Genomic DNA, 23817 nt, shown 5'->3' with positions numbered 1-23817 from the left:
TGCGGGAAGTGCCCATTTTTCAACATTTTTCTTTGGCTTATGTTTGTCATCCTCTGAATTACCGCACCGGGGAGTCCAGTCAGCCCAACACTGGGCCCTGCTATTCACGCCTCTCCTGCTCCTTGAGATCATGTAGGGAGAAATTAGTTATTTATTTCAAGCACCACTGCAATGCACTTCCCCACAGAAGTGTTTGTTTTGATCCCCCGCTGGAAAAGAAGGTTCCGCAGGGAGCACTGGCACAGCAGCAGTGCTGGGGGTGAGCATGGGGACCCCCAGTGAACATGTGGCTCAGGAGAGGGGTCCCCACCATGCCGAGATGCTTCCCCGAGACTCCTCCTGGAGCAGGTGGTCTCTGCAGATCCTGAGAGTTTCCAGATGATGTTGTCCCATCAGGAAGCCTGGCTGTCCATGGTTTTATCCCTAGGTCAGACACCATGGTGAGATGGATCCCAAGACCGCGTGGTGCTCGGGGAGCATCCCACCCCAAGGTGGCCATGACTGCACCAGGAGTGCAACCCAAGCAAAGTGCTGAAACTTTGGGCAGATTTGGTGGCTGAAGGAAGAAACTCTGCTGCGGCACAGCCCACGGTCACCAGCCCCGGCCCCCAGCCCCGCTCACCGGCTGCTGCCCTGCCCACCCTGTCTCCCTTTGCCAGCCGCTCCTTTGGGCAAGGGCAGCGCAGACTGGGAAACACTCGCCAGCTCAGGGCTCATCCCAGATGGTGGAAGATGGGAAAGATGTTGCCTGTCCTTGGAGGTCATAACCCACCTCCCTGTGCCAACGTCAGGGGTCAGCGAGTCCCATTGCCAAGCCCACTGGTGCCGCTGCAGAGCAGCTGGCATTGCTGCAGCTCCACGAGCCCTTCTTGCGGAGACACCACGGGCGGCACCGGCTGCGGCAGGCTGCTGGGGAAGGGGCCCAGGGAGCCACAGCTTTAAAGAAAGAAGAGGAGCAGTGGGAGGAAGAAAACGCAAGATTGGCCCAGTGGGTAGACCTGCTATTTAAGTGCAGTTCAGAAGCAAGCAGGAGGAATTACAGGAGAAATGATAGTACCCTGACAGCTGCCATTTCCCACCGCCAGTCTCCCCTAATGGAGTCCTAATGTAGTGGTGGGCTCTTCGCTGACAGCCCAGCCCGAGACAGGGCTCGTCTTTGTGCTTGTGACAGATGGGACAGTCCGGCAACAAACCTGTAATCCTCTGATTTCTGCCGGTGCTGGCTCAGCTTAACCCCTTCTTCCCCCGGGTCCTACTTGCCACCCAGGCATGTGGCCAGCCTGGGGTCTGACCTGCCTGTGGGGTCCCCCATTGACCTGCTGCGGTGTGCGGGGTCTGGCAGCAAAGCCAGGCACTGGGAAGAGGAGGCAGTTGCCTGCAGCTCCCTCTGCGTTGCTGGCCTGCTGCTGGCTAGGGCAGCACCGCAGAGGCTCAGCCCAGCCACCAAACCCGGGCAGGCAAGAGCACATCTGCTTGCGGGAAGGGCAAAAAGCTGGACCCTGCTCTGGCCAGGTTCCCCGTGCTGCTCTGCCCCGTGACATTTGAGCAGGCAGGTGAGCACAGGCAGGTGAGTGTGGGCAGGTGTGCTCTGCGGCACGGTGCTCGCCAGGATGGCTCTGGGCTGCCTGCCCAGCACAGCGCCCACCGGGAACCTCCTGCTACCGCTGGCTGCTGCCTCTGGCACTCATCCTCCTTGCCTGCCTCAAATTAGCCCCAAACCAGGGTAAGATTAGGCAGTTTCGAGCTAAAAGGTGTGACAGTTCCTCCTCAAAACCAGGCTGCCTCGTCTACATGCAGCTCCGGTCCTGCTCCCCAGGATGTCGGGGGTGGCAGCAGGAAAAGCTGCCAGAGTTTTTCTGCAGAAAAATAAATGCAGCTACTCCATGCACTTGCCTGTCTGCTGGGGGGAAGCCAGGCGGGCTGGGGGACCCTCTGCAGCAGAGGGATGCTCTTTGCCCCTGGGATGCAAAAGGGGAGATTAACCACATGCTGATCTCCCCCATCCCAAAGGGACCAAAATATCCCTGGGGAGGGATTTTTGGATGCCTCTTTGTTAGGCAAAGGTCCAAGCCCCTGTGCCTCCTTCCCAGCATAGAGCATCTCTCATTTCCACGCTATCTGCCCTCCGACACACATCTGGGTCTCCATCCCCTCCTGTGAAACCCACCGGCATCCTTCCAACTGCAAGGGACCTCTCTCCCACCAGCATGGGGCAGCCAGCTCTTCTCAGCCTTCAGACACAGAGCCATCACCCCAGGGTCACAGGCACTGAGCAAAGAGTCTGGCCTGCTGGGGTCCCAGCACCCTCCTCGTCTCTCCCTTGAGCTCCTATCCCACTGGCAGCGTGCCTGCCTGCTTTCCTCCCGGGCAGGAGTGAGCGGGTAGGGCAGAGAGCTCCAGGCAGCTCTGCTGGGTCCATCTGCTCATCCATCCCGCTGCAAAGTGGGTCCTGAGCCGAGCCCGGCTCCCAGCTCTGCAACCAGCTGGATCCGGACCTACCCAAGGCCACGAGGAACAGAAACACCTCCATCCCACATCCCTGTCCCACCAAACCCTGGGGAGCAGCTGAGACCCCAGGGCTGATCCTGGTGGATGCTGAGGGTCCCCATCACCCTCTGCTCAGTGGGGAGCCCCAGCCCCCGGCAGCGTTAGACCCTCCTCGGCAGGAAAGCGCAATGCGGCGCGCGCAGGTCCTCGGCACAATTAGCCAACAAGTGGCTGTTTTGTGAGGGATTGTTGCTGATGTGTTTTAAGTGGCTTTCTGAGTGGAAAATGTGAGGCGCTGGAGAGGCCGGCAGACAAAGAGGGGGATGCATTAGGTTTTATTGGTCTGCTTCACACACATCTGACATCACTCCACAGAGCAAGTTCTGCCCGGCTTTGGGGAAAATGAAAAATAAAGCAAGAAAAAGGGGCTGAGGGTACAGGGGCGGGGGGAGCACAAATGATTCAAGCAGGCAAGTGGGGGCTTAATAGCAGGAGACACTGGAGCAAACTGTGTCAACCAGATGGGACCCGGGTGCCGCGGGAGGAGAGGGGAATTAGCCAACCCGCGCTTTGTTCCAGCAGAAAGTGCGGCCCTCTCCCCCCAGGAGCTGCCTACATGTGATATAATACAGCCCCTTTCAGCCGCTAAGCTGGCCAAGGACAAAAGTCACCGATAAATGGTGAGAGGGTGAGGCTGAAAGCAAAAGGCAGAGTTGCCAAGAGCCCCCGCTCTCTCCTTGGGCTGCCCACACCGCCACGCATCTGCCTTGGCCACCGGCGTGGGGACCCGTGGGCACGGCCGTGGTGGGGCTGGGGGCGATGCTGTGGGACAGGGCTGGGGGCAGGAGGGGTTTTGGAGGACGGTGCCTTCAGCAGGGGTGGCTGCAGCCTGTGTGGCGTTCAGGGGTTCTCTGTGTTTTCTCTGCCTGGATTCCCTCAGCCAGGCAAGAGCCCCTGCGCCTCGGGCATCCTCCAGCGTGCACCAGGAAGGGCTGGAGGCTGCTGTCCCGGCCACATCTCCCGGCAGCCCACTGCTTGGGCTTATTAGGCCAACGTGCATCCTTTACCTTCACTTCCAGGCTCCTACAAAAACACCCCCAGCACCAAATAACATAGTTCAAAAGTCTCTCCCCCAGCCTCAAACGCTGGGGAGCCAGAAGCAGACCCCACTGAGCGCTCTCCCTGCAGCTGCCTGCTTGCATCCATCAGCATCCCTTGGTTCTTCTGTAGCTCACCCAGAGCCCGGTGAGCACCTTGTGCCCCCACCCACTGCCACCCCCTTCCCGTGGCAGCCCCACGCCTGCTGGGTAGGGGGCTTGAGGGCTGAAGCCACCCCAGCCCCTCGAGTTTTGGACCCGAAGGCATCCCAGCTGCTGTGCCCCGGCACAGAGCTCAAGACCCATAAACTGGAAGGAGAAGATTCCAGACATCCCTGGTTTGAGCTGGCATCCCTGGTCTGTGGTGGCCCTCCCCTCCCAGCCCCCGGCAGGGACCCAGCTTGACCAAGCACTAAACCAGCCACAGAGCTGTGCAAACAAGCAGGACCCCCCCTCCTCCCCCCTACCCCCCCGGAGGGGTTTTCCTTGCTCTTGCAGAAATATTGATCCAGATAAACCAGGGAGACACATTAGGTGCCCCTGGGGGGTCAGGAGATCAGCGGCTCAGCTGGCCGCCCACCGCCCCATGCCTACTGGGTCCGGCTATGCAGGACCAGGATGGGCAGAGGGAGCACCAAGGGCCTTGGGAAGCCCCTTACGCCACCGAGGAGGCTGGGGCCAAAGTGCTTTTGCCAAGGGGAGGTAAAACAAATCGATGAAGGTCTGCCGTGACACGCTGACCCTGGCACTGAGCTGTGGGTTTAATGCGTGACAGTAAATCTGGGCGGGGGGCTCGGAGGCAGATGGCTGGCGGGGGGAGGTGAGACGGAGCACTTGCTGGTGGGACGAGGGAAGGGCAAGAGCTCCCAAACCGAGGGGAGGCTGGCAGAGCCCCTGGGGAAGGGAGAGGAGGTGGGAGAGGGCAGCTCAGACGCTGACATGGGGATGGGCGATGCCTCTGCCATGAGCAGGATGCCCCTGGTAGCCAAGCATCACTCCCAAGTGGTCCCTCCTGCTGCTGAACATGCCCTAGTTCGGCTGGGAGGGCTGCGGCTCCCAGAGCAGAGACCCCTAGGCTTTCTCCAAACCCGATCCCATCCAGTTGAGGGGAAGCATCCCCTCCGAGTGGAGGTCTCGGTTTCCAGCCCTCTCCTCGCTCCCACCTCCCATCTCTCACCGCCCACTGAAGGCAGAGGAGAGGGCAGGAAGGCACCAACGGCTGCGGATCCAGTTACCTGTGGCCAACAAAACCTACCTGTCCCTTCCCGGCCGCTCCCCCTGCCCCCTCTCCGGGGGAACAAACCAGCAGGACCCCCCTGGCCCTCCCTGAGCATCACCAGGTTGCTGCTGCCACAATCGAGTGACCAGATGGATGGCGGGCTCGCTCCACAGCCTCCTCTGTGGGTCCCTTGTCCCCCCATGTCCCCCTCCCCAGCCGGCTGAGCTTTGACGCTCTGTCCCCCCGGGGCAGCCTTTTGTCAGGGCCATGCAGAAGGGCCCCTGTGTCCCTCTGATCCCTGCCGGCCCCACGGCAGCCCGTCCCTGGCTGGAGCATAAAGCTGGCTTTCAGGGACCCGGCGTTGGGAAACTCCTGGGGAAGAAGCAAGGGAGCTTCTTATTAAACGGGGAGACAAAGCCACCTTGTTAAGGGGTTTACAAAGGCAGCCATCTCCTCCTTGCCTGGGAAGCTCACGACCGGCGACTCCCAACCTCACCGGGGGGATGGCTTTCCCCTGGAAAGATAGAAACACGTCGTAGCTGTGCTGTGCTGCAGTCCTGGGACCCATGTGCAGGCCCCAGCATGCCTCCCTTGCTCCCGTGAACCACTCAGAGCAATTTCCAAAGGGAAACGGGAGCCAAACGCACATCATGGGGTATCCCAGGGTTTTCCCCTGAGTGTACCATCGCTACTCATCACTACGCCGTCCCCTGCCAAGGGATGCCATCCTCAACGCTGTGGCCCAGGGACCACTGCCTGCACAAAATTACATGATATTGGGTAGCGCAAGAGGATTTTCTGTCCCTCCTTTGAGAGAGGTAGGCAGGGGTCCCCTCCCACGTGCCCCACAGATGGGGAAATGGAGTCCTAGGATAGGATGTGATGGGGAGACAGCCCCACAGGGCACAGCCATGAGACCTCCCTGCTTCCCTCCCGCAAAACATCATCCCTTTTGCTGGCACAGACCTGATGATCCTTTTCCCTGCCCAATAAAATAGAGTTTAAGCAAAAGCCCAGCAGTCCCACAGCTGTTCTGTCCCTCTGGGAATTTTCTCTTAACACTCATCTATTCTCATTGTATTTTGCAGGAATAAATCACCGCCTTGAACAAGGTCAGCATGGTCTTTGGGACAGCCTTTGTGGGATCTGACGGCAGCTCAGCCTCTGACGGGCACCCCTAAGCCCCTGGACCCCCCATTTTGCAGCCCACGCCTGGGAGCTCCACATACCATGGCCACATCTGAGCTCCCAGGATGTGTTGCCCAGACCTGTGCATTGTTCCAAGTTGTTCTTGGCAACGCTCGTGCTAAAATCCACATGCATATTAAACCTTCAACCCAGTAATTACCTCTACCTCCAGAGAAATGGGAAAATTGATTTTGCCATAGTGATGCAGCAGGCTGCGGTAGCCAGCACTGGCTGGTCAGCTGATAAAAACTGGGACCCCCTGGGCACCTACAAAGGCCCCCTGGGCATGACAGCCAGCCGGGCAGGGGGAGGGGAGACCTGGCTCTGCTGGCAATCCCTTGGGATGGGCAGAACAGGCCAAACCTCATATGCTGAGCCCAGCTGGGCAGCCAGTGTGCTGCCAAAAAAGCCAAATAACCAGCAAGGCGCTTTCACCCCTGCTTTTCCCTGAGGCACTCACTTTCCTCCCACCTACGCTTTCAGATGGTAGATACCCAATATCACACTTGCAGACTCTGGGGGGGCGTGATCCACATCCCTCCTGGCATCATCCCCTTCCTCCTGCCCCTGGGGAAATGCCATCCCTGGGCGAGTGAGGCTGGAGGACACGTCACCTTCACTGCTTTGAGCCAGCAAATGCACTGCTGCAGCCGGCCCGTGCCTGGGTGCCACCCTGGGTGCCAGCCTCTTGCTGGGAAGGACTGGCCACAGCTCTGCACCCCCCAGGGCTGGGCTGGAGGCAGCTCTCCCTCGCCGGGACCAGCAATAAATTGGACTGCTGCAGCTTTAAAGAAGCTTGTCTACTCCTTGGCTGGCTGCAGGGCTGGTGGCAGCCGGGAGAGCCGGAGGACACCTGCGGAGATCCTGTACAGCTGGGGAAGATTAGCCTTTTCCACTAGACAAGACCCATTACCATGTTCCAATATACCATCACTTCCGCTAGGAGAGCCTGCAGATGAGATATCGATTGCAGTGACCCCGGACAAGCCCTTCCCTGGAGCCTGGGAGGGCGGCAGATCAGCCCTACGGCACGGCCTGCGGTGCAAAGAGGGGGTGCGGCTTCCCTAGGACATCTCCAGGGACCCCCAGCCCCAGAGCGGCAAGGGGCTGCCTTGGAGCAGGCTGGAGCTTGAGCAATGGCCAGTGTCACAGAGGGATGCGCAGAAGAGCTTTGAAGCCCAGCAGTGACCCGGGTCCCTTCCTGGGGTCCCTCTGGGCTCTTCCCAGCCGCAGCTCTGCCCTGGGGACAGGGAGCCCCCAGCCCACATTTGCTGCCCTTACAGCCAGGTGGGCGTTGCAGAAATGGGCCTGCCACCTTGAAAGCTCAAAATGTTATCCCCGAAATGCCTCTGCCGAGGAGTTATCAGGTGGTTCAGGAGCTGCTCACATCGTGCCACTCACCCACTGCTTTTCCCTCTTGCTGCGACCTGAGGCTGGCAGGCCCCGGCCCTGAAACACCTCCTTGAGGCACACCAGCAGTGCTGGGAAACTGCAAGGAGAGCAGTGAGAAACCACCAAATCATGGGAACTGGAAGGGCTGATGGTAATTAAAGTAGTAAAGTAATTGAACATGTGGTGTTTGACTCACGGCATGCTACTGCTGCAGCCCCCAGTAGCTGCACCAAGAGGAAAGGGCAGGCACTTGCTGGGTCTCCCCTACCCTGCAACCCCACGATTTTCAAGAGTTTTATTTCCTCCTGCAAGACTCACACTGGGTTTGACTTGGCTTTTTGAGTACACCGAGCTCTGCTTTGCCAGCATGATGTGCTTTCAGCCTGGCTGGAAGCAGCAGCTGGAAGCTGACACACGCTGCTCCTCCATGGCAGACCACAGCCGTGTCCACCGCTGCCTCCGGGAGCAACCCTGTGCTGCCTGAGGAGCGGGAGCTGCCATGGTCCGAGCAGCCCCTGTCCTCAGCCCAAAACCTCATTGCACATCGCAGCAGGCATGGCAAGGCACAGGCAACCGGGACATGCTCAGGTCCGGGGTCCGAAGGGCGGCAGCGTGAGTGCTGGAGAGGTGAGGCCCCGGAGCTAAACAGCTTTTTCCAGCTGATGATTTAAACAACCCGGGGGAGAGATGGCCCGATGAGCCCATCCAGAGCCCATCCAACGCTTCTTAAGCATTGCGGCACAAGAAGCTTCTGCTGTGACACGTTTTATTTGGTTTCCGCACACACAAGACAGCAGCTTCTCATTGCACCAAGTTCTTTCCAACTCCCCTTTGCCACGGAGAGCCCTGCACGGCCAAGCCCCGTCGCTGCCGAAGATGGACAGGGGAGCAACGCTGCCCGCTGCAGCACAGCATCCTTCCCCAGCACGCGGGAGGGCAGCAGCTCTGCTCCCATCTTGCTTTTTGGATGATCCCCCCAGGAGATGGCTCCTGATGACGTTTCAAGCCCTTTCCCCCACCTGGGAGGGGGCGGCTGTGGGAGGAACAGGGCTCAATGCCAGGCACGCATGCCGAACAGCACCCCCCCGCTGACCACCACCACTGCTGCGGGGCTGGGGGATGCTGCTCGTGTGGGACCCCCACCTGACGCTGCACTTCCAGCACAGGCTTGCTGCTGAAAGCAATGGGATGTAGGGAACGGGGTGGCCTTGTGCAGCATCCCCCCGTCTCACACCCCACGGGGGTCAGACAGGCCCCACCAGCCCAGAAAACCATTTCTCTCCCCTCGCCTGACAGCCCTCCGCTGCTTTCTCCTCCCAAGATGGTCGCTGCCAGTAATAGCAGGGAAAGTCACATCCAAGCTGGGAAAATAACATGTTATTTTCCTAGCTGTGATGTCAGAGCTTGTCACACTCGCCGACTCGGCAGCAGGGCAGGCAGGGCATGCCTGGCTGTCCCCAAATGGCCACCCGGCCCAGCTGTCCAACCGGGGACTGCAAAAACCTCCCCTTTTTTGGTGGCAGCTCTGCTTTTGCTCCTCAAACACACTGGAAAGCAGCACATCCCTGCCGCTGGGATGGGGCTGCCCGGTGCCCTGCAGCCGTGCCAGGCACTGCGGGGTGCAGCACGGTGGGTGCATCGCTTCCAGCCCTGGAGAGCACCGCTGCCCCCAGCCTGGGGACACGCACCATGGGGACACCCCAAACCAGATCCTTCCCCATCCTCAGTGTTACAGAGCAGCAGCACATCCTGTGCATTTGCATGGGTCAGGAAGTGTTTTCTTTCTTCCCTCCTGCTTCCACGGCAGTTTTGGAGCGGGTCTCCCTTGCCAAGCCATCCCTGCATCCCAGCCCAGCGCTACAGCCTCAGCCCTGAGGGACAGAGGGACCCACAACCTGCCCAGACATGATGGGAGAGAGACCCACTGCCCAGCCCGGAGGGAGCGTTCCTCTCCTCCTTGCCTCCCGCAACACCACTGGAGGATATTTCCCATTTTTTCCTTTTCAGCAATCCCCATGCCTGCTCTTAAAACACACTAAAATAAAGACAAAAGAGATCAAATCCTCTTAACCCATCTCCGCCACTCAGCTCACCCCTCCGGTCCGGCACTGCGTGGGTGATGTCCCCCACTCCCCACCTTCACAAGAAGGTACCAACAAACCCCCCCACGTCCTTCAGAGACACTTAATCCATTACAAATTTCACAAAGCCTGGCTCGGGGAAGCGCTGGGCCAGAAGAGCAAACAAACAAGGCAGGAATAAAGCCCGACTCTCAATGAGCAGACCCAGCGCGTGGCTGGGGTTTTATTTCTTTCCCCACTTCTCCTCTGGCCAACCACCTTTTTTTTAATGATTGCATTTCACTTGCCGCCCCATAACAAAGCCATCACCTCCACCGTGACTCTGGGAGACAAGTTACAATTACAAATTACCACCACAATTAGTGCTAGTTCTTAGAGAAATTAGAAAGGGGAGCGGGAGGCTCGCATGCGATTGATTGCTATTCATCCTGCTTTACGGTGACCTTGCTCTGGAGACGATGATATTCCTTCAGCCTAGAAACCAGATTAAAAAAAAATTAATTGTAAATTAACAGTAATAACACACTTTTCCTTTCAATTAATTTAAGCAGAATGAGGGGGCGTGAAGAGCAGGCGTTTGTTAAGGCCTGTACAATTTAATTATATTTTTTTTTCCACGAGATAATGTAATTAATTTATCTTAGAGGGGTGGGGGGACATGGCGGATCGAGAAGAACAAAGCAGTTAACAGGCAACGGAAAAATTAAGAGCCCATTATGTAAATGCGGCGTGTTTTACAGCCCTGGAGCTGGGGGGCGGGGGAGTATGGTGGGGTCTGAGAAATAAGTAAAAGAATGAGACCGGCTGTGCTGGGGAAGGCTGTAATTAGCCAGGGCTGGAGCTGGGGGGGCTGGTTGCACCCCAGCATCAGTGGGGGCTTGGGGGGAGGCCCAGCTGCACCCCCAGAGCCCGAGCTGGGACGGGGAAGAGCCCTGGAGGTGCTGGGGGCTTTGCTCTCCACTTGGGGAGGGTCCCGTCTCGGCCCCACAAACCTCAGTGAGTTGACGTTGATGAAGCCGGTGGCATCGGCGGGCTCGTAGTCCCCTTGCACGTTCATGCTGCGGAAAGAAAGGCACCGTCACTGGGACCAGGGGTCCCAGAGGGGCTGGGGGCTGCCTCTTGGGAAGGGAGAGGACACAGGCGACCCTGGAGCCGGCCGCTCCCCCCGGCCAGTGCCCACAACTGCCCCCTCATCTATTGCTGGTGGGTGTGGGGGGCTTGGGACAGGGTCCCTGCCAGCCCCCAGGGAAGCCACATGGCCTCAGGAGCAGTGGAGCTGCAAGGCCACCCTGATGGTGGTCCCTGGGCTCCCCCAGGCCCTGCTAGAGACATAGCCCCGAAGCTCCCTCCGTGGTCCCACATGTGCAGCATCACCCTTCCTTCCCGTGCTCCTGCACCGAGCAGGGATGCTCGCCCTGTCCCAGAGCCACCCCCTGGGTATGGCTGTCCCACGCCAGGCTGGCACAGCTTGCCCTGGGCAGGGAGCAGAGCTCTGGGCAGGGAACACTGCCTGGGCAGGGGACATTGCTCCGGGCAGGGCACTGGTGCTAGAGGACACCCCAGCATCACTGGGGTTTGTGGTGGTGGCAGCCAGTGCCTCAGTGCAGCACCAAGCGCATCCCCCTCCCCAAAGGCAGCAGCCACCCACCAAATCCCAACTCCAATAGTTTTCTACATCCCCAAACCACACAGCTCATTTCCCAGAAACCGCAAACCTTAACGGAGGAAGTGGAGGGAAATGAAGAAAAAAAAAAAAAAAAAAAAAAGAAGAAGAAAGAGTTTACAACAATTTTACCTCCCCTGACGGGCTACAGAAAAACCTCTGTGCTTTTATTTTTGCTCATTCGAGTGGTTCTGACCTGCTCTATAATTACGTTACTTTCTACCTACTGTGCAGAGGCATTTCCACACAGCTCTGCCTCTCACAGCTTTCTCCCGGGTTCCTGTGACGCCGTCACTCAAAGGCTTTCAAACCAGCGATGTAGAAATCAAAAAGAAAAGGAAAATGGTTGGAGACGCAGGGAGAATAAGTGCCCCTGCTTTTCTCTCCTTCTCTCTTTTTCCTCTGTCCCACCCCCCTCCATCTTCTTTTTTTTTTTTCTTCCTTCTTGTGTTGTTTTTTTTTTTTTTTTTTTTTTTAATACTTTATTCATTTAATCTCTCCAAGTGAGAGTGCAAAGCATAATGAAGGGTTGGGACGGATTATTAGGAGCTGTTGATTTTAAGGGGGAGGGAAGAGGGGGAAAAAAGCCAGAGAAGAGAAAGAGAGAAGATAATTTGACATTTACTCCGACTGATCTAAACTCATTCGGGTGTATTTATGGCTTATAAAGTGTTTAGAGAGATTGGAAGGGGTTGAGGGAGGGCTGGGGGGAAGCGGGCGAGCGAGCGAGCAAACAACGTGAAGAAAAGGGAAAAGCCAGAGGGAAAAAAATAATATTGACTTGAAAACACGGCTTGTGCTTTGACTGGGCGCTTGGCTGGGATGATGGCATCACCAGTGTCACCAGATGGGACAGGATGAGGTGGGATGGAGCGGGATGGGAGGGGATGGCGTGGGACAGAGTGGGATGCAACAAGATGGGGTGGGATGCTACAAATGGGGTGGGATGCTCACTGCCAGCACCCCACCCCAGCCTGGCCCCCCGAACCCCACTCACCTCACCAGCTCCTCGTTGTACAGCGACTGCGGGGACTCCCTGCCCAGGATGTAGACCTGACCCTTGAAGACAGAGAGGCGCACGGTGCCCGCCACCGCCTCCTGCGAGCGCGCGATGCAGTGCCGGAGGAACTCGCACTCGGGGCTGTGCCAGAAGCCTGTGGGTGGGAGGCAGGGTCAGCAGGGGCACGGGGGAGCCCGGGGTGCCCATGCAGGGCGGTCCCCCAGGCTAAGCCCTCCAAGGCAGACCCTGGGTAGTTTTCAAGGGAAGGAATGCAGTCACGGGACGGGGAGAGGGAAATGAGGTGCTGGGACAGCCAGCTTCAGCTCTGAGGGGTGGAGACCTCACGTGTGTCCCTTCCCCTTGGTGGCCCGTGGGTTCCCACCCGGGAGAGGAGGCTGGAACCGGCTGGTGGAGAAGAGGCAGTGGGGCCATTCTCCTTCCAGCTCCACCAGGAGGGGATGAGCACAGAAATTAAAAGCTTCGTTCAATAAGTACAAAACTGCCACTCAACAAACCCCATCTCAGGAGGGTCAAGTGGAGACAGACAGATGGACACAGAACTGGGGAGGATCAGCTCCCAGCTCCCAGCCCCCTGGGAAAGGCACAAATCCTCCCCTGGGATGGGCAGGGATCAGCCCTGAATGGCCAACCCCAACCGTGGGCTCTGCTCAGGGGGACGCAGCCCCCACAGCAACTCTTTGTCCCTGGGCAGCCCTGGCAAGGGTACCTCACACAGGAATGGGGGTCCCAGCAGTGCAGCCCCCCAACCCATCCCAGCAGGATGCAGAGCAGAGCGCTGCCCCCAGGTAACGCAGCCCAGGGCAGATGTCTCAGCAGCCCTGGGTGGGCTCCCCTGCCTGGCCCTTCCCAGGGGAGCGGGGCTCAGCTTTCCCCTGCCACCACTTGTTGGGAAGTTCAGCTTGTTCTCCCTGTAATCCCAGAGCAAGAGGCTGGCGGGACACTGGGAACCATTGCCAGCACCCAAGGAAAGCTCTTTCTAACCGTGATATGGCAAGTGCCCCCTCCTCCTGAGGCAGCCCCCTGGCACAGCAGCCCCCGGCACCTCGAGACCCCCAGGAGCCCAGACAGCAAGATCTGGGCTGAAGCCCAGGCTGGGTGTTGGGGTGATGTGTGGCCACACCACAGCCCCCCAAAACACAGCCTGTGGGAACAGTCGTCGGCATCGCCGTCCAACAAGGCCACCACGGGCGCACAGAGGGGCCGTAGCCCTGCCTGCTGCCTCCATGCCCCCTCCTGTCCCTAAGCGGGGTAATTAGCAGGGGAGCCCTTGGAGACCTGGAATAAAGCCTGGGAGATGGAGAGGGAGATAGAGGTGGAGAGAGAAAGAGCCCATTCACCACCCTCCGGTCATCCCCAGGTTTTATCTCTCCCATCGCCCTCCCGCTCCCCGTCGGTCGCACACCGGTGCCCTCTCACCTTTCCCTTCCCAGCTGGGCTCCGGGGCCAAAGCCATTAAAGAAACAAACAATTTCTTTTGTTCTTTGGCCTCGCCAGCCCCTAGAGCAGGGCCGGATCCTGCAGCCCTGTCCCCAGGATCCGTGTAGCCCTGCTCTGAGGCACAGCATCAAAGCCCTGCAACCCCTCACCATTAAACCACCTCTCTACCCCTGATCCCCTTGGCCACCCCACCACAGCAGGTGGTTGGGGGGTGTGTGGGGGTTGGGGACCCCTTCCCCACAATCAGCACCTCCATGCAGGCAGGGACCCCGGCTCCAGGCAAATACACCCCTCTTTTTGGTAATCACCCTCCAGGTACAGCTCTTCAAACATCAGGATTGATGTAGGGCTGTTGCATCCCCATAAAAAATAAACCTGAGATACATTAAAATAATAACCAGCTACTTACATCCCAGCTCTGACAGCTCCAGGTGCAAGGAAGCATCCCCCCCCTCCTTGCCCCCCACCGCAGACACATTCCCCACTGGAAGCGATCCCCCTTAATGACCTTCCTGCCTGGTAACCACCATCCTGCCCTAATCACAGCCTGGGCAGGGGGACAATGGCATTTCTGCACCTGGCCCTACCTGCTTGGACGGGAACTGGCTTCAAAGCCACCCCTCCACAATGGGATCAATGGGGGTGGGGGAAGATAAACACTAATTCTCCTAAAATCAGGGTCTAGTTGCAATAATGAGGTGTTAAAGGAAGGTGAGCTTGAAAGCCTGGCCTCTGGCATGGGGACCCACGGGTGTTGTTTGCACCCCAGTGGGGTTGTTCCTCAGATTCTGGCTCAGCTGCTAGGGAAGTCTAGGACCATGCTGAAAATCCCCAGGGATTCAGCATCTGGAGCCAGGGAAACAGCAGCCTTCACCTGGCAGAGGTGGGGAGGGAGAAGCAGAATCATGATTCCCCAAAGTGGCTCTTCAATCTGGTGGCTTTGCAAGCAAGCGGTTAGAAATAAACAAACAGGTTTATGCTTAAACTAAAAAAAAAAAAAAAAACCACAACAAACCGACAAACCCCAACTTCAAATAAAGGCAGCCCAGGACAAAGTCTAATAAAAATAGCCAGCGGCAGGAGCAGCATCAGAGAGTGAATTAAGGCAAGGGCTGTGATTCAAGGGGAAGGTAACAAGAGACTTCTGCAGCCCCGGAGCCTCGCGCTGCCTAAACCGTGGTTTAAGCAGCAAAGGGGCCTGGGCATTAAATGCCAGTTGCTGAGGAAGATGCAGGAGGGAATGTCCATGGAGGAGAAGGTGCCAAAGACGAGCACAGGCATCAGAAACTGCAGGGGAGAAGACAGCCTGACCCAGTCCCGCTGTATCTGCTGCTGCCCAAAGCCCGAGCTCCTGGAGTCGGGTTATTTCCAGGGGAGCTTCTCCTGGAAGATCCCATGGGAATTATCACAGCCTTTGCAGTTGGAGAGAAATGCCTGATAAGTGACAGGAGGAGGAACCAAGAGGCTGAGAAATCAGGACATGTGAAAAATAAGAGTGTTGTTTGGCCGAGGGGCAGCAAATGTCTCCGGTGTGGGGTGTCCAGGGATGTCAGCTCTGGAGTGGGCAGGGGACGGGGGAAGAGCCGGGGCATGGGGACACCCCGCTGTGCCGGGAGCCCTGCAGCAGCCCCCCCCCGGTGTGGGCAGCAGGGTTTGAGCTCACCTACGGCATTTCAGGCTAACCCTGCTTCCTTCAGCTTAGCCCCAGCGGCCGAGTCGGGGTTGACCCACAGAGCAGGTCCCAGGACAGGGCTGCTGTCCCCTCGGTGCCATTCCAGGTCCCCCCGGGTCCGGCAGCCTCCTGGCCCAGCAGGTTGTCCCCTGTGGCAGCCCCCTCCCCCCAGCAGTGCAGGGGGACTGAGCTGAGACCCCTCAAACAGCCCCCGCAGGTGGCTGAGCAGACCTGAGCTGGAGCTGCCGGGTGCACCACGGGAGGAAGGGCAAGGGGCCCCATTTCTGTCCCTAACTGTGCCTGCCAGCCAGCACCCCCTTGTCCCTTACGACTGCCAGCCCACCACAGTGCTGTCCTCCCCCAGGCCCGGCTGTGCCGGGAGCAGCTGGAAGCCCCTCCGGCAGCCCCCGGCAAAGCCACAACGCGCAGTGCCCCTGTGTGGGCTGCTCACCGCATAGCACGGCCAGCACCCTCCGTCCTGCAGCCCTCAGACCCCAGCCACAGCACCCTGAGGACCCCCTGTGCCGCACACCCCTGCGCTTCTCTCTGCCAGGGCATGGGAGAGGTCTCTGGCTTCAAATCCCACCGTGGGGATGGCTGTGCCGGGAGCCTGGGTGCTCCAGTGCCCCAAATCCCGGTGGGTTCCAGTGCCCCAAATCCTGGTGGGATCCCCTCCCCATGGGGCGAGGGCAGGTGGAGAGATGGAGTGGGCTGGAGGGGAGAGCTGGGGAAAGGTGATGTGGGGGGACAATGGGACGGTGAATTACAGCCTGTGAGACATCCCAATGTGTCGGATGGGACAAAGTGGTGGCACCAGGCTGGGAGAGATGTTGGGAGCATCCCCCACCAGCAAGCCCTCATGGAAGGCAGCGTCGCCTCCCAAAGGCAGGTGTGGAGCCCCCCCCTCGGCATGAAAGCAGGCAGGGTGTGGGGCTAAGCTCAGCCCCCGGCACAAGCAAACCCATCCTTTCCCCCTTGAGTCGCTTCAAAATCCACACTGGAATTTTACAGCCCTGAGTGCATGGACCAGCGGGACCTGCAGCCTCCGGTAGCAACGAGGGAGGAGGAGGAGGAAGGCTGGGAGGATGCTGTGGTGGCAGGGCCAGGCTGAAGGACCGTACGTACCGTTGTACACCAGCTCGGAGAATTTCAAGGCAAGCCCCTGCTTGATTTTCCGTACTTCCCGGTCCATGGTGAAGGCCTCGATATCTAAATGCGCATGGTATAGGATCGTTCCCGCTGGGGTCTCATAGATACCTAGCCATTTTTCCAGGCAGGGGGAAAAGCAGAAAAAGAGAGAGAAACGAATGAGACCAAAACTGTCAGCAAATGACAAAAAATAATGACTTGGCTGACAGAAGGAGCTGTGGTCGAGCGCATTCAGTCCCAGCTCGCTGTAAAATGCATCTGTCATTATGTTCATGCTGGGGCCGAGACAGTCCACTCCGCACCTTGTGGAGAAAATTTCTAGATTCCCCTCTTTGAAGAGGCACTCTGACGAGGCTAAATGACAGGGTTTGGGAACCGATCCCCCCGCCGATCCGTGCCCAACGGTCTGCAGCTGAAAACCTGTAATTAAAGGAACGACGCGGGGCACAGGCGCGGGGAGCGAAGGCCTGAAATACCCTCCTCTCCCCTCAGCTGCGAGGAACAGCCCCGCGCGGCCGCTGTGAAGCAATGAGGCTACCTGGGGGCTGGGAGGGCAACTTCATTTGGGGCTGGCGGGCCCCCCCCCCAGTCCCTTCCCACCTGCCCCCCCATTGCACAAGGCCTGGGGATGGAGGGATGCTTCTTATTTTGGCGATGGTGGCTAATGCTGTGGGTGAGCTGCTCCCTTTGTTACAGCCACTCGGGGCTTATTTTCTGCATAACGTGTTTACTTGGTGTTTAAATATGAGTGCAGTGCTCCGCTCCAGGTTGGATGTGTGTAGATAGGTGGGGGGGCGGAAACGTTGAGCTAGTCCGGCAATGGGGTGGGCATGGCTGTAACCTGCCCATGGCCAGGGCTGCTCCACCAGCACGTTCCTGTCCCCTGCCTGTCCACGGGGATGGTCCCCTCCCAGTGCCAGGCACCTGTGCTATGGCATGGCCATGGGAAGGGCAAAGGGCACTGCACTTTGCGCTGGCACGCAAAGAAACCCCATGGGAAAGCATCCCCACCGAAAGGGGATGTGTCCCCAGCCCCGAGATGGGGTGAGGGGAGCCCACGGGGCTGTCATGGAGGCTCAAACGCACACCAGGTTCTGCCCACTCGGTGCCCTGGAGAGTGGCATAGGCTCAAGCATGTCCTGGGGTGGCCACAGTCCCACAGACATGGCAGGAGCCCTGCCTACTGTGGCAGCCCAAGCTCCTTCCACCAGCCCTCATCCCTACCAGGGACCATGACCTCAGCACCCTACAGGCAGGGGACAGGATGCAGCTGTCCCAGAGGAGAGCCACCCCCTGCTCTGAGGCCACCCCAGCGATGCGTGCTGTTGCAGCCCGGTCCTGGGGGACAGCTCAGCACCCATCCTCACGGGGCTGCGGGAGGAGACAACCAAGTTAACACCAAAAACCAGCCGTCGTGGCACACGGGCACAGAGGGCTGCTCTGTGCCCCTCCAGCCACGACCGTGAAGCTGAGCCCACCACTAACACCATTAATATTCCCTCTCCTTCCCCTTAGGAGGTGTTAAAGCCAATTTTGGTTGACCAAAGGTTTGAGTTTGTGTCGTTTGTGAGGTCTTGACGCTCACCTCCTGCCTGTTTGCCTGCACCCCTACCTGATGCTAGAGAACTGGGGACTGGAACATGACAGCCAGGGTGGAGGGAGCTGACAGCCGCACTCCCAGCCTCGCTGCCGAGGAGGCAAGAGACACCTTCAAAGTGACACTTGCAGTGTCTCCAAGTGTCTATTTTCACCTCCCCGTGTTTACAGGAAAAAGACAGAGGTGTCAGCGCTGCAGCCTGGTGAAGCTTCAATCACCCCGTAATTACTGCTGGGTAAGGGGGGGACCGGGGCCGGGGGGGCACATGGAGGGGGGGCAGCCAAGGAGACAGCTGCCACTGCTTAAAATTTTCTAATTTGTAACCTCGGCTGTCAGTTCACCTCCATCCGAGCAATTTTGCTGTGCTGAGTGCAGGCTGTCACTCCCGACGTCATCCCTGGGACGGGATGCAGTGGCTTCCTGAGGGGAAGAGGAGGGTGATGTTGCCCATGGGAAGATGCTGCCCAAATTTCGACCACTGGTCCAGGGTTGAGGCCCAGCGTGCCCGGTACGGGTTCATTGCAGGGAAGGGGTTTTCCACTTTCCTCCTCCATCTGCTCAATGCACGGAGGGGAGGAAAAGGGAAAAGGAAGGAGAGAGCCAAGGGGAGGAAAAGCCCCAGCCAAAGGCAGCGCTCAGCTCTTTTGGCAGTGGCCATCCCCTCCTTCCTGCCTCCTCCCCACTGATTTCATTTACTTCACTTAATTAGCCCCCCTTCAGAGTTAAAAAGATAATTTGATAATGAGGATGTGAAAAGGCAGGAGAGGCAGGGCCACGCTCCCGCTTGCAGCCAAGAGCCCCCAGCCGAGCCATGGCCCCCCCAGCCGGCTGCAGAGCCGCTCCCTGGCACCCCATAATTAGCCACCCTCCTCCCACTAAAACAAATATGGCAAAATTGAATTAATAGGGCTTAAAAGGCTGGCGCGGGCACGCTCAGCTCACCCCTCGCCCATTAGGCCTTAACGAAGTTCAATTAGGAGCTTAGTAAAAATCAATGCAAATGAATTTTTCTCTTGGACTCCCCGGGTCTGGGAGGTGAGGGAGGGGAGGCACCTGGCAGGAGCCTTCACTGGCACTGCCGTGGCCCCGGAGGGCTCTTGCTGTGCTGTGACTGCCCGTGCCTCAGTGTCCCTGCAGCGCGGGGGTCCCTGTGCCGCCCCAAGGAAGCGTCAGAACCCAGAGCCAGTGGGGCCACCGCATCCACTGGGATTTAAGGGACCATCTCCTCCCACCTGAGAGCCCAGGTCCCATCTCCTGCCCCTTTGACCCAAACCCCGTTGGGGGTCCAAGATGCTCCCTGAACTGCCCTGCACCCCAAAACCCCCAGGGGGAGGTGGGTACCGGCAGCACCCTCCTGCTCTGGCCTCCTCCCATCCCAGCTCTCCATCTCTCCCATAGAAGCAGATTCCTGGGAGGTTTCAGTTAATCCCAAAGAGCAAACCCAGGGGCAGGATCCTGCTCAAAGCAAGGAGGAAAACCTGCCACCAAGGTCTTGTCCCGGAGGTGCGTGCACCCCCACTGTCCCCAGAACACCCAGTCCTCCTGCATCTGCGGTGCACAAACACGGCAGCGATCGCTTGGCAATGTCATGCAGGAGACAGACATGACAGTTAAATGGGGTTTAGAGAAATTATTAAATGCTGGAAGGGTCACTAGAGCGTGTCAGTGGCTCTTAAAAAAATAAAATAGGTTTTGACAAATTACTCAGCATCTTGCATGCAAATGCGCAGGCTGGTGTGTGCAGTTTGGCGTTTTTTTCCTTCCTTATTTTGGTTTTAATTTGATTATTCAAACTAGGATCAAATGATTTGGTGTTGGTTTTTTTTTGCCTTTTGTGGCTGACACTCTTGCAAAGGGGCTGGTGCCCTGCAGTGGGGTGGGGGACCACAGGCTGAGTCTAACCGGAATATTTGCTGATGCCCTGCACAGAGGGCAAGTTTAAAGAAAGGGGGCATCTAATTAGGTGTTAGTGAGGTTTAAAACAAAAGCGTGGGGGCAAGGAGGTGGGAAATGATGATAAGCCACCTCATTACTTAGTTCTGCACGGGGCAGCTCGCTGCCTCCAGAGATTTCCAATGAAGCTCATCCTAATGGATGATCAATATTAAGAGTCACAGCCTCAAAAACACATAGATAAATCAAAGAATTTGCTTTAAAAAAAACTCAGTGATTTGCATTTGCCTCCTGCGCTTTGTACCTGTACTATAGAGCCTTGCACCCTCCAGGACCTCCCATGAGCATCTTCCCACATAAGCCCACAGCTCGGTGGTTTTACCACTGCAGACAGGTCTCACCCGGGACGTGGGGTCTCTGGTGGCACAGGGACCCCAGGGCTGGTGTGAACAGTGGCAGTGGCAGCGAGCAGGCAGCTGCCTTCATTAGAGAGCAGTGAGAAGCCCCTGTCACAGGGAAATCTCGGTCAAAAGCTGATGGGGAGGGAGCAATTGAGGGCTGCTGGTGTGACCTGAGCCAGAGCATCCCAGTGATGCTCAGCACCTGACATGTCCCGCCAGGGTTTTCCTTTTTTTTTGCTGTTATTAGGACAGGGACGGCACCACTGGTGGGTGACTGCTCACCTCTGGACTTCATCCCAACGAAGCGGTTCTCCACTATGTCGATGCGTCCCACTCCATGCTTGCCCCTGCCAAGGAGAAGGAAAGTTGCAGCCTCCCCAGCCCCACAGTGGGACATGTGGGGGACAACCCCCAAATGACAGTGTGGCCAGCCCCTGAGTAGCACTGGTGACCATTGGTAGTGACCCATGGTGGGTTCTTGCCATGGTGTGTGACAAGGAGGTGGATTTTCTCTCCTTTTCCCCTCCTTTTTGCTGTGCCAGCAGCCTCTCCATCCTCCCTCACTGCTGGGTCTGGCAGCACCACAAGGACCCATGGTACTTGGGCCACTGGAAAACAAACTGGGCAAGGAGACAGAACATGCTGCAGCTGTATTCCCAATGACCAAAGTAACTTTAAAACCACTTAATTAATATTTAAAAAGCAAACTACATGGAAAAGTTCATTCCCATTCAGCACCAGGGGGATACAGGCAGAGGCACAAAGGAGGGTGGCCAGGGACTGCGTGGCACTTGGTGTAAGGTGGGAGGAGTGGGTCCCCTCGTGGGTGCTGCTGTAGTTTTGGGCAAGCCCCTGGTGATGGCTCTGCCCCAGCGGCAGCAGAAGCTGGGAATGGGCTTGCACAGGGCAGAAAGCCCTGAAGGAGCTGCTGCTGTGCAGGCAGGGGGAGGACGGGGCGATGGACCGGGCCAGCACATCTCTATGCCCCCAGAAATCCAAGTCTCTGTCCAAAAGGGAGACTGAGCCCCCTCGGGCAGGCAGGGTGAGGCGATGACCCCAGGATGCAGGAGCTGGGGGTCTGGGGCTGGACGGGGACCAGAGGCAAAGGATGCCCCACAGGCTGGGGGTGCCCCAGGGGCTGAGCCCCTCACTGCAGGCAGGGCAGCCCCTGCCCAGCTGTGCAGCTGGGGCACGTGGTAAATGCAGAGGGTGGTAGTAAGTCTTTTTAGCCCTCCTGAAGCACATGGAGCAAAACCCTAAATACCCCTGTGCTCCTGGTCTGGGTGCCCAGCTCCACTCGCTGGCACAAATGGCTCAACTGGGACCCAACTGGAACCCAGCTGGGACCATCCCAACCTCATGCTGCTGACCACCGTCCCCGGCCTCATTGGGACATGCCTGCTGCGAGCATCCCGCATCCATCCTGCCCTGGGGACCTGGGGATGCTACCCCCATCCCCGCTGCCAGCTGGCGGGCAGGTGACAGGGGACAGCGTGGCACTCACGCGATCTCATTCAGGTACACGAAGAGCTCCAGGGCCGAGCAACGAGTGGCTCCATCCCCGGTGTTGGTGACCTTCACAGGGACACCTGCGGAGGCAGGGAGGCAGGATGGGTAGGATCAGCTGGTGTCAGGATCCCCCCAGAACATCACCCCGCGGGCGTTAAATAGATGTGACAGATATGAACTCTAAATAACTTCTTAAAAAGGCATATCCAAGCTGGTGCGGGGGGGAGGCGAGGGGCGGGGGACCCACCTCGAGAGAGAAGCGAAATAAATAAATAAAAAAGGCCATAAAAACGTCCCCCCCTTCTTTTCCCCTCTCCTCTCCCTCTCTCTTTTTTAGGGCCTGTGAAATTGCAACCAGGCCCTTAACTAATTGAATTTCACGCTCGGCAATTGTCTTACAGCGCAGCACCTTCTGTCCCACCAGCCCCTGGCCGGGGGGGCTGACAAATGTGTGTGTCCCCCCCTCCCCTGCTAGCACGGGGGGCGTCTGGGGGGGGACCCCCACACCAGGGCACGACTGCTCGCACACGCACGCACACGCACCCCGCGGCGGGGTGCTCCCCACCATGAATTAATTATTGCACTTTTTCTTTTTTTTTTTTTAACCCCCTCTTTTTTTGCTTAAATTTTTTTTAAGGGCGCTGGGCAGGAGCAAGGCGGGGGGATGCTGAATAGAAAGAGGCATTTTTCTTTAGCGGTGTGAAATGAGCAATAAATGTATTAGGAAGCTGACAAGGGGGCTGCGGGGCCCACAAAGAAAAGCGGTGCGGAGTTGGAGGCTAATCCCCCCTCCATCTGCCCTCCTCATTACCATTTAACGCACTATCAGTTGCCAATCAGCCTCAATGCCTCCCTTTCTAGTCTTTATTATGGAGGCGCCCGCTAGAGCCCTGGCTAGTGATGGGGGCTGTCAGCTCCCCCCCACTAAACCCCCTATTTTTCCAGGGGTTTATAAACTCAGTTGTAAATTGCTATTAAATGTAACTCGCGGCCATAATGAACCTTAAGCTGCTTCTCGGCGCGGGTCCCCCCACTCGGCGCCCTCCCCTCGCCCCGGCTCTTTCTATTCGCATCCTCCGCCGGGGTATTGGCCGGGGTCGGCTCGGCGGAGAGCCGACGTTGTCGGGGCCGTTGTTAGTGAAAGCTGCTTAGCCTTTAAAATAGTTAATAATTAGATTAAAACTTCAAATAAATTAACTAGGGGCTGAATGGGCTGCTGGGAGGGGGGCTGCTCCTTGCAGGGGGATCATTATAATGGCGCAGGGATGCTGGCGGCGGGGGGGTGGTGGGGAGGCAGGGGGTGCCCCCTCTGAGCGGGGGCTCCCCCCAGCCTGGGCTGGGCTTGCCACTGCTGCCAGTAGGGGTGGTGGCACAGTGATGCCCATGGCTGGTGGAGGTGGGAGATGCTGCCCTGTGCCCCCTCTCGGGGTGACAGCTCTGGGGCTGGGCCCTGTCCTGTGCCCCCAGGGATGGAACGGGGTGCCCTTGTCTCCTTTGGGCAACGCTGATAGCGCCACCGGCCAAATCCTGCTGGAGCATCTCTCCAGCTGTGACAGTGGCCAGGGCCACCTGTATGTCCCCATGGACACCCACCCGTATGCCACCCTGCTTGAGAGAGACCTGTTCCCACTCTGCCTCAATGGTTGGCATGGGAGCTCAGACCCCTCTCCACTCTCAGGGGGTCCCAGCCAGCCCCCTGAGATGTACCCAGACCCTCTGCGCACCTTGAAGAGCCCCAGCGTGCTGCAAGCACCATCCCACGCCCCAATGCCACGAGTTGGGGTTCGCCCCACCTGCCCCCACCCTGGGGATGCTCCCAGCAGCCCTCGGTCCCATCTGGGGAGCAGGGTTCAGCTTCGGGGGGTAGAGAGATGTGGGGGGGGGGCTGCCCGGAGGCGCTTACCCCGCTCAAACTCGATCTCCAGCACGTCCGGGGTGTTGGGAGAGGTGGCGGGATCACAGGTCTTCGTGTAGAGCCCAGCGGGGGCCTGATTCTGCAGGGTGGGGAGAG

At 58.2% G+C, this 23817-nt stretch overlaps 1 protein-coding gene across 1 annotated transcript in view; it reads right to left on the bottom strand.

Annotated features, from left to right (window-relative positions):
- Positions 1-8282: 8282 nt before the first annotated feature.
- Positions 8283-23817, bottom strand: part of ASS1 (argininosuccinate synthase 1) — a 31022-nt gene continuing 15487 nt past the window's right edge. Inside the window, exons 9-15 of the mRNA XM_080402908.1 lie at positions 23710-23800; positions 21802-21886; positions 20580-20644; positions 16383-16514; positions 12125-12281; positions 10457-10522; positions 8283-9938 (exon numbers count right to left, since the gene is read on the bottom strand). Of these exons, the coding sequence (XP_080259034.1) occupies positions 9884-9938; positions 10457-10522; positions 12125-12281; positions 16383-16514; positions 20580-20644; positions 21802-21886; positions 23710-23800 (651 nt within the window). The 3' untranslated portion in view covers positions 8283-9883. The remainder of the gene's footprint in view (positions 9939-10456; positions 10523-12124; positions 12282-16382; positions 16515-20579; positions 20645-21801; positions 21887-23709; positions 23801-23817) is intronic.

Source organism: Falco punctatus, assembly GCF_963210335.1.
Source record: "Falco punctatus genome assembly, chromosome: 9".
In the NCBI taxonomy this organism is placed as follows: Eukaryota; Metazoa; Chordata; class Aves; order Falconiformes; family Falconidae; genus Falco; species Falco punctatus.
The sequence above is the reverse complement of the archived record's forward strand: the minus strand, read 5'-3'. Positions and strand labels throughout refer to the sequence as shown.